The following is a 12,887-nucleotide window of genomic DNA, read 5'->3' on the forward strand; positions in this document are numbered from 1 at the left end:
GAACGGAGGGATGGAACGAAGTGGGGGTGGAGAGATGAGGATGGAGGAGGGGGAGGGGAAGAGAGAGAATCCAGAATGAAATACAACCTGCGAAGGAGTGGTCGTTCCTCCTCGAGCATGTACCACTTGTCCAGGATCTTGATCATCGGTGTCAGGGGAAGCAGAGAGTAGGGAGGAAGAAGGGGACAAGAAATGAGGAAGGGGAGGAAGGGGAGGGAGAGGAGGAGGAGGAAGAGGAGTGGGGAGGGAGAGGGAGAGGAGAGGGAGAGGATGGTGAGTACGGGATGATGATGATGAGGAGGAGGAGCAGGGAGAATGCATGAGAGTGTCTCACTTGCGTGTCGTCCTCCTCCTGGGCTGCCGGCTTGATCTCGTTTCCCCGTCTGAGTTGCTCTCCAGACTGTCTGGTGGCGGGACAAGAGATAAGGAGGAGGAGAGCAGCAGCCAAAAAGATATGATTTCAGGTTACAACCTACCCCTACAGAGAGAGAGAACGAGGAGAGCGAGAGCTGAGGAGAGGAAGGGAGGAGGGAAGGAACGTCGAGCTGAAGGAGGAGGTAGGGAGGAGGGAAGGAACGTCGAGCTGAAGGAGGAGGTAGGGAGGACGGAAGGAACGTCGAGCTGAAGGAGGAGGAAGGGAGGAGGGAAGGAACGTCGAGCTGAAGGAGGAGGTAGGTGGGATGTTGGAAAGGAGGAGAGAGGGAGGGACAAGGGACCGACCGTTTGCCTTCTTGTCTTCTTTGGCTTTCATCTGGAGATGCTGCTTCAAAGCAATGGCCGTGATGACTGGAGGAAAGGAACGAGCGTGAGGAACAGGAGGGCATCGCGAGGAGGAGGAAGGTGAGGAGGAGGAGGGAGAGGAGGAGAAAGGCAGAGGTGCTGCAAAGAAATCCAAAGTAGGCGAGGACGAGGTGAACTGAGGACGAGGGTGAGGTGAGGAGGAGGGTTGGATGGGAGGAATAGAAGGTACGCAGGAGGCGGAGTGAAAGGAGCACGAAACAAGTCACTTCACCGTCACTAAGGTGGACGACAACTCTGCCCATAAACGCGTCTGCCTGATCTTCGTTGTTCTCGCCCCACCCGTAATCCTTGTCCTTGATAGTGACCTGGAGGAACCAAGACTCCTGTGAGTAGGAGGAGAGGCTGACGGGGAGAGGAGGAGGGAGAGAGAGATGGTCTAAGGACGACTAAGTTGCGGTATCGAAACTGCTGTCGGAGACGAGCGGGAAGCAACGAAGCAATCAAGGACGTGAGCAGAGAACGATATGACAGGCGGAGAGGAGAGTGCTAGGAGAAGAGTATGGCGAGTATAAGGTGAAAGAGGAGCAACATTAGCAGGAAGTGCCTGGAGGAGGAGGAAGGGAGGCGGGGAGGAGGAGAGGAGGAGGAGAGGAGGAGCCACCTGAAGAGACTGGTTCATGCTTGTCACTCCGTAAGAGAAAGTCTCGTTGAAGTTGGGGTCGAGCGTGTAGGGTTTGATCTGTGCAGGTGATGAGGAAGAGTAACTCGCTGGTAGAGGGCAGACTTCGGTCTTGAGGGGTGGGACAGGACAGCCCAGGAGAGAGACTTCGGCAAAAGGCCTGGCAGAGAAAGCGTGAGTGAGTTTCACAGGGTAGCAACGGAGGAAAACGAGGGGAGGAGAGCAGGATGGTAGGGAAAGGAAGAGGAGAGAAAGAGGTGGGGGTGATGCGGTGGAGATAGCTAGCAGCGGTAGCAGACGCCAGAGCATTGGTAGTGGAAGTGTTGGTTGGAGGAGGAAGGAATGTGACCGGGACGAGAATAAGGAGTAAAAGGAGAGGAGGCGGGGAGGGGGGGAGGAGGAGGAGCAAACGTCAGGGCTGTACACCTGTCGCGAGCATCCCAAGCCCAGAATGGTACCTCCGACCCTGTCAAAGAGGTTTTACTTCAACGTTTCCTCCTCCTCTCCTCTCTTCACGTGTTCTTCCCGCTCGGTCTGTTCGTCAGGTTTTGGCTTCCACCACAGTGACGTCCAACTCGCCGCTGGTGGATAAGAGTGAGAAATCAAACATGGGGAGGCAGCAAGAAGAGACGAGGGAGAAGAAAAATGAAGAATCTGGGAGAAGAGGGAGGGAGGAAGGGAGGGAGGGAGGGGAAAAGAGGAGGGTGAATGGAAGAAGTGGGAGTAGGGAGGGAAGGAGGAAGAAGAGGGAGAGAGGAGGAGGAGGGAGAGAAGAGGAGGGAGTAGGGACGAGGGAGTAGGGAGGAGGACGAGGAAGTAGGGAGGAGGACGAGGGAGTAGGAAGGAGGAGGAGGCAAGAGAGAAGAGGACCAAGAAATGGAGAAAGACAGAGGGGAAGGGAGGGTGGCAATAGAAGGGCATGAGACTCATTCATCGCCCACCAGAGTGGCCCGTAAGTCTCCCACAGGTAAGGGATGATGTCGCTGGTGTGCACAATGGAGTCTGAGCCATGACCTCAGGAGACTCGACACGACAGGACGAGCACGTGGAGAAACCTGTGTTCGGGTCGACAAGCAGCGGCAGGTCGCACTTCCCCCCCTTCTGCTGAGCCTCACACCTCCAACGACCCTGCCGTGCGAGGTCAGCGGGCCTACGGCACGTAGCAGCGCGGAGGACGTGCCTCCCGGAAGACGGTGTCGCCAAAGTCTGTGACCTGCTCCCTGGGGCAGGGGTAGCAGATGTAATCAAGGTCTAGCACGCTCATCACTTCACGGATCTGCCTGCACACGTCCGAGTTCTGCGGCAGGGTGAGGTTTCCATCCCCAGAAGCCGCCCTCCTCCACCTCGAACTCATAGAGCCGCAGCAGAAACCTCGGTCTGTATGCTGCTAGGACGTCTTTGTGGATTCGGTCCCCAAAGTTGAACCGCAGCTTGCTGGCTAGACTGGATGAGATCCTTGATGGGGAGCAGAGATCATCAGCAAAGAAGGACAGGTGGAGCAGGTTCACCGGTCCATGGTCTCTCGGAGGAACGGGACAGCATAGTAGAACCCGTACCTTTGGAAATCGTGAGCATGTTCTCAAGGGCCCACTCGATGAAAACCATCTTGCAAAGATGACCCGCACGATCGGCAGCATGCGCGGAAACAGCTCCTGCAGAAAGAAGCCACAAGTCAATCAGGTGTGAAGTTTGAGCTTGGAGAAGCACTCCTTGAGTATCATCTAGCGCAATCAATCCTTGTACAAGTAGCACCATCTTCAAAGTTCCATGTTGAAATTACTCTTCAATCATGTTGTTCGCCTCTTGTCGCCATTGAGCAACGGCTTCTGACTCACTACTGCCGATGTTCATACTTACCCTCCTCCTCCTCCTCCTCCTCTCCCTCCTCTTGCCTTCCCCCACCACTTTTGACTCCCTCTCCTCCTCTGCCATGGCGGCACATTTTGACGGGTTTCCGATTCGACGCTTTGACTAAAACCTTTACTCAATTTTGAAGTAACTCTTAGTCACTCAGTGACGGCGCCGCAGGGGGGCAACTTGGGGCCGCCGGGGCCCGGGCCGGGCGCCGCGGCCGCCGCGATCAGGAATCCCTCGATTCAATCGGTGATAGAATCGGAGGAGGCTACAGCGGCCATCCTGGCATCATTGTTTAAAACTCGGAACCGTTCAGTACGAGTGGAGAGTACTTCAGTGGCTGAAAATAGAGGCTGCCTTGACCCTGACCTGAGTCAGTCCTTTGACACTGTCCGGCGCCGCCCGCCGCCGCCGCTGTGACTGCGGCACTGCACTGAGCCAGGCCATACGGCGAGACTCGTGCCTCAGGCCGCAGCCTCCGAACTCGGAACTCGGCCGAAAAGACAGAGAGAGCCAACCCGGCTTATCTGCCGACTGCTGTCCCCCAAACTTAACTAATAATACCTTCACTGGCTGTGACTTCCGGACCGTACCGTACTCATTCAGCTATTCTGGTACGGTGGCATTGAGGGTAGTAGAGTAGTCACTGACACCGGGGTACTCCAGCCTACCCTGTAGGGGTCGTGATTAGGCACTGCGGGCAGATGGTTGGGTACTATCCGGGGGTGACCGTAGTGGGGAGGGTGGGTGGCCCCCGGTGATCAGCAACCGAACTGATGCGTCGGGACTCACCATGCAATATTTTTACTTACTTGCACTGGGGTAATTTGAGTAAAAAGATATCATTGTGGGGGTCATGACGACCCTCGGAGATAGTCCGACGTGGGGTGGTCAAGTGGTTGTAAAGTGAGGTACGGTACAGTGTTGGTCGGTAGGGGCCTGGGGTGGGGTGCCCCGGGGTGCCGGGGACGGGTGGTGCTGTCAAAGAGAGCAGCCAATCAGTTGACTTTGCAAGTAGGGTGGGGGTGACCAGGATGCATCTTGGTGGTAGGGGTGGTCTGATTTTTAACTTTGGAGTGACTCCGGGCAGTGATGTAGACAGGGTGGGTAGCATAAAAGATAGGCTTGAAATTGAGGGTCCGGGTATGACAGTACCCCTGCATCATAGACTAAGTTTGATGGTGTATGGGGGGTCATGGCTGCTCTCGAGCTGCATCGTGGGGGGTAGGGTTGGGACATTTTTTAAGTTTGATTGTGCAAGGACAGCTGGGAGGTAGGGGTAGTCAATAGTAGGGGTCACTGCGTTAATTTCAGGCAGTGGGTAGGGGTCATTGACTACATTTCTTGACTCTATGAAGTGGGGGGGGGAGCTGGTACATGTTATAGAGGGGGGGTAGGGGGTAGAGGGTGGGGGGTAGGGAATGTGGTTTGCCGATGACTGTCACTGTCAATGGCGGTTGAAACCGACCGGAGGATGTGTTCCTCCGGGGAGAGGGAGGGAGGAAGTGAGAGAGATGGGGAGAAGAAGAGGACAAGAGATGAGGGATGCTTCAAAAGAGAGATGGATGGAAGGAGAACGTCCAGAGGGCCATGATGGGCAACTTAGTCAAGGGCAAGAGTTGAGACGAGACTTGGTCAAGCGGAAGAGTAGTGTTGATGGAGCGAGTGCCTGGTTTGGTCCCGAGTGAAGAGGATATCGTTTGAAAGGACACTTGGCAATGGTGGAAAGAGCTTCTAGTCTCAGATTGCATGCAAGGACGATTTGGCGAACGGCCCATCAATCTTTTGTCACGGCTGGCAGGAAGGAAGGGACTAGTATATAGGGAAGTAAGCAGCAAGGAATTGAGTTTAGCGAACTTGTAAAGTATAGAATGCATATTACCAGGACGATGATGTAGTGAATCAAAACTTTTTGATGGGAATCTTGGGTGAAGGTGGTTGAATCTTTCACTCTCTCCCTGACTGTTACATCGCAGAAGCTGATCAAAGTGTTGCTTGGCTTCGCAGGCCAAAGTTCGACGCATTCTCTATCATGTTGTTGAAACATATCTGACCCAAGGGGAAACTGTGAGCTTGCCATGAATTTCAATGGCTGCTTGGTTGAAACCCATATCATTTGGATGTTTTGAAAGGTGGCCTGAATCCGAATCCATCAATCATGGACGAAGCTTCGTCCATCTCTAACGCCAACACCATTGCGGGCAATGGAGTAGTTGACGAGGAGGCAAAGAAACCTGATTCTAAGAGGAGGAATTCAAAGCTCAAGCCTCTCCCTCCACCACTCCGTGAAAGGAAACGAGCTGTGATGATCAGACTTCAACCTCGGAACCTTGTGAAGCATGGCTTGATTCCGGAAATTTCCTGGCTCAAGTATTACCATAATGAGAATCAGCTCGAGGTCCAGTTGATAGACAAAGGGAATCGCTATGTTTGTCAAGACGGCGAGGTTCGCGATTTCAAGAGCTTCAGGGACGTCTCGAAGGCACAGTTCGCTGATGAGCTGGGCCTAGAGGAGATGAAGGACGTGTGGTTTATCAGTGAATTGCAAGGTGCTCCAGGACGAAGCTTGAGAGAGCTAGAAGCTCAGCTTGACAGCATGAGCTCTTCACGTTTGGAGGACGAATGTTCCGGTGATGAGGCTTATGGAACTCCTTCACAGAATGAGACGCGGCGGTCGTCTTCTGTGACAGAGACGACGAGGACATGCAAACCCGACATCTCAGCCAAGTCTCATGCCGCACCCCAGAATTGGGGGAAGAGCAAATTTCAAAACATACAAGGCAAGAAGTACCGACGAAGGAGTCAGAATTTCACAACTGTGATACATCCGGAAAGAACCTACGCCAAGCGATCCTTGTTTATCTTTGATTTGAATAATCCACTGAGAAGGGCGATCATCTCAGGCATTGAATCTCCTTGGTGGGATAGATGCGTCCTTTCGGTCATCTTTCTCAACACCTTTTTCCTCGCCATGTACGATCCCTTCGATACTCCAGACTGGCGAGAGTGCGAGCTCGGAATCACCGACCCTTATGGATATTGTAGTTGGCACAATGAGACATGGAGGCTGGCTCCAGCTGCGGGGTCTATGCTACTGTCGGGAAAGTCATGGCCACCTTTCCATCGAGACTTCTTGGATTTCTCATCCAAGATCTTCTCGGCTTTCTTCATCCTGGAATTCGTTGCCAAGATCATTGCCCTTGGGTTTATGGTGGGACCCAACACTTATCTACGAGATGCCTGGAACTGGTTGGACCTTTTGGTTGTCATCATCGGATGCCTGGACTTCATGCCTTCCTCCAACGGAAATTCGACGTCCAACTTGAGCGCCCTTCGTTCACTGAGACTTCTTCGGCCTCTGAGGGCGATCAACAGGCTTGAAGAGCTCAAATTCTTCGTGGTCCTCGTGTTTAAGGCGGTTCCCATGCTGATGAACGTCTTGCTGATCTGTGCTGTGCTGTTTCTACTCTTTGGAATTCTCGGCCTGGACTTGTATCAAGGTCTGAAACCATACTTCCTCGTGCTTTGCTTGTTGATAACTCGTTCGGACCGCAGGCGTCTTGAGGGGGAGGTGCTACGACATCGAAACAGGGATTCCAGGACAAGATGTATGCTCCAAGGGTCGAATGGTGAACGAGGAGACATACTTCTGGATCACCAAGGGGATGGACGTGACATCTTCGAGTCACGTTGGGGGGATGTTCCTGTGCCATGCAGGTGAGGAATGTCTCCTCCTTGGACAAAACCTCGGCCGGGGTTTGATCCACTTCGACGACATCGGTGAGCTGGAGCTGCTGTGTGCCGTTTGCAGCCTCGTCCTGACTCCCTCCTCTCCTGCAGGGCACTCGCTGCTTGCGATCTTTCAAATCGTCACTCTAGAGGGCTGGGCTGACATCTGCTATGCTTTGCAGGATGCTGCCGGTTTCTGGAACTTTATATACTTCCTTGCATTGATCTGCCTTGGATCTTTCTTTGCTGTCCAGCTGTTCTTGGTCGTTATCTCAAACCAGTATGCCTTCTTGATGGAACATCAACAGAAGAAACTCCCTGCGGATTCTGGAAAATCCAGCATTCTCGAGGTAAAGCGTCCTTCACTGCAAAGATCAGGGTCACTCAGCAATGTGTTGGCATCTGATCCAAAGAGGCTTGACGGTTTTGCGAGATGGAAGTTTGTCATGAAGACTTTCGTCAAGTCGGAGCTATTCGTCAACTTCATCCTCCTCGTCATCTTCTGCAACACCATCAGCATGGCGCTCGACGGCATCTGTGAGTTCGAAACTCACTCCTGGTGTGCTCCAATGAAGGCCAGCATGGAGATCGCAAACATTGTCTTCACCTTTATCTTTGCTCTCGAGATGTTTCTCAAGGTCACCTTGCTCGGGCCCCAGAGATACTTCGGAGTCGCCACTAACGTCTTCGACTTCATCATCGTCGTCCTTAGCTTCCTCGAGGTCTTCAGCGGAGGTTTTGCAAACGTCTACAAGTGTTACACCACGTCCCCGACCGAGGCAGACTTGAATGTAACCCTGTACTTGCCCACCAGCGTGAGCCAGGCCTTCCTCTCCGACGATGACATGGCTGCCCTTAGTTTTGACAAGGTGATCAGGTCAGATGAGGGAGACCTCAAAGTCAACCCATGGTTCTACTACACGTGCGGGAGTGGGAGTTTCGTCTCTCTGCTAAGGGCGCTAAGGCTCTTCCGCCTGGTGAAGCTGCTCAGCGCCTTCCCGGAGCTGCAGAAACAAGTCATGATCCTGGGCGAGGTGGTGAAGTCAGTGTTCGCTCTTATCCTCCTCATGGCCTTCTTCCTCATTATCTTCATGATCCTTGGCATGAATCTCTTCGGCGGCCTCATCACCACAGAGTGGGACGCGTCCTCCTTGCAGAAGGGCCAGGAGGTCTTCGTGACTTTCGCCAACGACTCCAACGGCGGCATCGCCCGCCATGGCATCATCTACCAGTTCAAGGGAACCGACCCGGTAGCTCCGTGGAAGGTGAAGATCGAGTTTGCAGATGTGGAGCCGGCGATAAACAGGTCGGTTGGAGGGCTGCTGGACAAGGACGGGATGGCCTGGTGCTCGACCCTGGACGATGCATCGGGAGCCGTGCCGTACATCTCCAGCATCGTCCCGAGATTTCACTACAACAACCTCGGCCAGGCGTTTATCACCTCCTTCCAGGTGCTGACGATCGCCAACTGGAACGATGACCTGTACGACACCACAGCGAGCGCGGGAGGCAACAGCGCAGTGTTCTTCTGCATGATCGTCATCGTCGGCAACTGGGTCATCTTCAACCTCTTCGTCGCTATCCTCATCTCCAAGTTCATGGACTCCAAGGCGGAGAACCTCAAGAAGAACATGAGGGACATGGAGAAGGCCTTCCAGGACGTGTTTGCAGACCTCAATGAGGAGGACCTCGTGAGGTTCGTGGAGAAAGTCTTCACATCTCTCGACGTTGACTCCTCCGGCGTGATCGACATCTACGAGCTGAGACACGCTCTGGGGAAGCTGGGGATGCAGCTGGACATCTCCTCGGTACGCGATCTCCTCCGTGAGTTTGACCACGATGGCAGTGGAGGAATCTCGTTCCAGGAGTTCCTGGTGCTCATCAAGTCGCAACTTGACAAGATAGCGAGCAAGGACACGAGGGAGAAGCTGAGAGACTCGGGGAAGAGCTTCCGGTCGGAGGAGCTTGAGTTCATCGGGAGGGTGGAGGTGCATTCCAACGAGGAGGAGGAAGAGCGAGGGACGGTGAAGGGCCTGAAGCAGGCGATCGAGCATCCCTTCTTCGACAGGTTCATCCTCGTTTGTATCGTGCTCAGCACTGTCACGCTATCGCTCGACAACAAGTACATCCCGGAGGGCAGCAGCATGGGAAGGTTTCTCTCGGGGACCGAGATCTTCCTCAACCTCGTCTTTACCATGGAGATGATCGTCAAGATCCTCGCCTGCTCGTTCAGGTCCTACTTCGCATCTTCTTGGAACCGTCTCGACATGTTCATCGTCATCACCAGCGACCTTGATATGATCCTGACGCTCGTGCATGTCGAGCAGTCGCTCAGCCTCTTCAAGTCTCTGCGAGCCTTCCGTCCTCTCGCAAGGATTCACGGTCTTCGTATTCTCCTCGAAGCCATGTTCCTCGCTGTCGCTCCTGTCATCAACACCGGCGCCATCGCCGTTGCCTCCTGCCTCCTCCTCGGCATCCTCGGCCTCCAGCTGCTCGGCTCCCAGCTGGGCTACTGCAGCGACGCGGCAGTATGGAGCAAGCTACAGTGCGACGGGATAGATGATGGGGGGAGCCCGAGGAAGTGGGAGAGCTACGTGATGAACTTTGACAACCTCGGGCAGGCCGTCCTGACGCAGCTGATGATCGCAAGCCAGGACGACTGGCCGAGCCACATGCTCGCCGGGGTTGACTCGACGGGCAAGGTGACGGGACCCCAGCAGAACACCAGCATGTCTCTTGTTGTCTTCTACCTCATCTCCTTCCTCGTCACGAGCTCGGTGATCGTCAACATGTTCGTTGCCGTGTGTGTGGACTGCTACAACACGACGCTGGTGGCTGACGGGACCAGCCAAGTGGAGGAAGAGAGAGAGAAGCTGTGCGAAGGCCGGATCAGCGACACTCCGGCCCAGTCCATGGCCCTCTCGATCATCACGAGCGTCCCGTTCGAGATCCTCATGAACGTGCTAACTGTCGTCCAGATCTGCTGCATGATGCTCGGGAGCTGGAAGCAGTCTGAGGCCCAGCACCAGGTCGACGTGTACAGCAACTTCTTCTTCACCTTCTTCTTCGGCGCCGAGTGCATCCTCAAGTTCGTAGCCCTCTCTCCTCGCCGCTACTTCAAGGGATGGGAGAATCGCCTCGACTATTTCATTGTGGTCTCCAGCTTCGTCTCCACCTCCGTGGAGGCCGTTGGGAACCTGCTGAACCCTGCTCTCCTGCGATCCGTCCGCCTCATCCGCCTCGTCCGCATCCTCCGCATCCTCCGCATCCTCCGAAGCGTCAACGGCCCGCAGGAGATCCTCTCTGCCATCGCCGGATCGACTGCCTCCATCCTGAACCTGCTCGTCCTCATAGGCGTGCTGTTCTTCATCTATGCTGTCATAGGTGTCGACGTCTTCGGCGGCCTCTGCGTCGATGGTGATCAGAACTCTGCCGGACTGCGAGCGGTGCGGTGCCTCATGACCAGCGAGGACCGCCTGCTCGATCGCCATGCGCACTTCCAGGGTATGGGAATGGCCTTGCTCACGCTCCTCCGCACAGCGACGGGGGACGCGTGGGGGGAGGTGATGGGGAGTCTTTCCCTCACGGCATCTCGCCGTGAGCCCATGGCTGCTGACGTCTGGCTGGAGGTGACCCGAGCTCTCTCGCCGCAAACATCCAACATCACCGCTCTCACCTCCTCGTCCTCCTCGTCCTCCTCGTCCTCCTCCTCGTTATCTCGCCGGAGTCACGGGCGACTGGTTCGGGATACTGTCATGGGGCCTCGGCGGGGAGAGGAGGAGCAAGAAGCGGCTCGGATCCTCGCCCTGGGCCCGGAGTTCCCTGGAGTCTCCATGGCTGTGGCCAAGTTCGCACTCCAGCAGTGGCTTGCGAGCGTCGAGGGGCAGCAGGAGACGCATGACTGGCCGCTGCCGACGCCGGAGGCCGAGCAGTGGGTCCAGCTGGCAAGGATGGCGTTGCCCAACTGTCTGACAGGAGCGGAGATGAAGAACCTGAGCGAGGCCGGGCTGGCCGACTGCTCCATCCCGGGCCACTTCCACTCGTCCGGCTCGCTCGATTGCCCGTCGACGTGCGGGCTGCCACTGCTGTGGTGCTCTGTCTTCCTGTACTCCTTCTTCGGACTGTCGGCCTACGTGATGCTGCAGCTGGTGATCGGCGTGTTGATGGACCAGCTCTCTGCTCGGCAAACGGAGGAGAAGTTGATGGGGGCCCGGCACGTGCCGGGCCGGGAGGAGCTGACCATCGCTGTCCTGCAGAGGATGTATCGCAGGTGGCTGTGGAGATTGAAGGAGGAGGAGAAGAGGCAGAGTCAGCAGCAGAGGAGGATGAGCATGATGTCATGGAGCTGATGAGCGAGCATGATGGAGAAGGAGAACGAGCGATGAGTTTTGAGGGACCAGGGTCCAAGGTGTACAGATGGCACGACAAGCATGTAAATCTAAGAATCTATCAAGTTTAAAATGAAGTTACAACAAGTTTCATACAGACTCCCAATCTAAGTGTTCCCCACAACCTGTCAACCCTCCATCCCCACCTCACCTTCCATTCTCTCTTCGCTCCCTTCCCATTCCCCCTCGCCTTTCCCTTCCCTTCCCTCTTCCTTCTCTTGTCCGTCTCCGTTGAAGAACTCCTCCAGCGGCGACAAGTCAAATTTCCTCCGCGTCCCATAGATCGGCAGCCCCACACCATATCGTGCCATAATCTCTTGATCAGTCATGAACTTCACCCTGACCTGATTCTCGCCCTTCCTCCACGCGTATGGGTCTTCCTCCTCCTCTTCCTCCCAGGTTTCCTCCACCTCTCCCTCTTGGCTAGTTTTCTCTTCTCTGAATGCATCATCCGACAGCAGCGTAGTGCTCCCCTTTCCCACCTCGACGCTTCCATCGGAGCTTCGCGCCGTACAAGAGACTTCCTCTACCTCCCCGGACTGCTCGAACTGTTCCTTCCTCCTCCTCTGCGCATCGAAGGCGCGGATCGCACCCTTGAAGCTCAACGAGATGCCTTCGGGGGACAGCTCCTGCTTCGAGCAAACGCCCTCGTCCTCCTGCTGAGTCTCCCGCAGCACCATCCTCGCCTGCGAGTTCTTCCTCGAGCTCAGTTTCAGAGCTGCCGCATGGGGCTCCTGCTTCAGCTCCCCCGGGTCGCTCTTCGCCCTCTTCCTCACAAGCGGCATGCTGGGCTGGACGAAGGCTTCAGGGCAGCTCTCCCACCTTCTTGCCCTCCCTCCTCCCACCGGGGCGCTGCAGCAGCATGCGGCGGCCACGAGCATGAGGAAGTTTAGCCTCCACATATCTGTGTAGCTCTACTCCACCTCAGGGATCAGCGAGCACGTCCTTGCGCTGAGCTCCATGGTATCCAAGTGCACGAGAGCATGGGCGACGAGCCTTTCCTGCATACCAACGAGTGAGAGGCTACAACAAACAGCTGTTCTCTTGAGAAAACCAATCTAGCGCTCCAGAGGGGATCTTTGCTCCTCCTCCTCCTCCTTCATCTGACGCCCACAATCAAAACTCATCTTCATCTGCATGCCTTGCTCACTCATCGACGTCATTGTCTCTCTATCCACTTCGTCCACCCTCCCGCTCTGACTTCGCTCTTGGACCCTGCCAGCCTCCTTCACTTCCCAAACTCTGACCTGGTTCTGCTCTTCCCCTCTTGTCCTGTAACGATCTCATGTGACCTCTACTTCGAACTCGAATGATTCTGCATCATCCATCCTCTCCTGCCTGTTCTCCTCCTTCCATCCTCCTCCCTCCAACCTGTCCTGTTTGTTCTGTTCCTTCGTCCCCTGGCCCACATCGACCTCCCCTCCCCTCTCCTCGCCGCCTCTCTCCATCTCACTTCTTCCTGCCATGTCTCTACTCTCTCCTTTCTCCCGTCTTCA

The 12,887-nt window shown here is 55.4% G+C and overlaps 3 protein-coding genes across 3 annotated transcripts; 1 reads left to right on the forward strand and 2 right to left on the reverse strand.

Annotated features, from left to right (window-relative positions):
* Positions 1 to 1,961: 1,961 nt before the first annotated feature.
* GUITHDRAFT_118709 (hypothetical protein) lies at positions 1,962 to 3,057 on the reverse strand (the record flags this gene model as incomplete). Its single annotated transcript, XM_005821978.1, has 7 exons — positions 1,962 to 2,001; positions 2,362 to 2,422; positions 2,476 to 2,548; positions 2,634 to 2,717; positions 2,764 to 2,875; positions 2,929 to 2,976; positions 3,023 to 3,057. 7 exons carry the CDS (start codon positions 3,055 to 3,057, stop codon positions 1,962 to 1,964), a joined length of 453 nt encoding a protein of 150 aa, XP_005822035.1.
* Positions 3,058 to 5,432: 2,375 nt separating this feature from the next.
* GUITHDRAFT_118710 (hypothetical protein) lies at positions 5,433 to 11,352 on the forward strand (the record flags this gene model as incomplete). Its single annotated transcript, XM_005821979.1, has 4 exons — positions 5,433 to 6,774; positions 6,830 to 6,895; positions 6,992 to 7,054; positions 7,115 to 11,352. 4 exons carry the CDS (start codon positions 5,433 to 5,435, stop codon positions 11,350 to 11,352), a joined length of 5,709 nt encoding a protein of 1,902 aa, XP_005822036.1.
* Positions 11,353 to 11,519: 167 nt separating this feature from the next.
* On the reverse strand, positions 11,520 to 12,176 carry GUITHDRAFT_118711 (hypothetical protein; the record flags this gene model as incomplete). The annotated part of the gene is made up of 1 exon (XM_005821980.1): positions 11,520 to 12,176. One exon carries the CDS (start codon positions 12,174 to 12,176, stop codon positions 11,520 to 11,522), a length of 657 nt encoding a protein of 218 aa, XP_005822037.1.
* Positions 12,177 to 12,887: the final 711 nt, after the last annotated feature.

Source organism: Guillardia theta (genome assembly GCF_000315625.1).
Source record: "Guillardia theta CCMP2712 unplaced genomic scaffold GUITHscaffold_133, whole genome shotgun sequence".
NCBI classification, from domain to species: domain Eukaryota; class Cryptophyceae; order Pyrenomonadales; family Geminigeraceae; genus Guillardia; species Guillardia theta.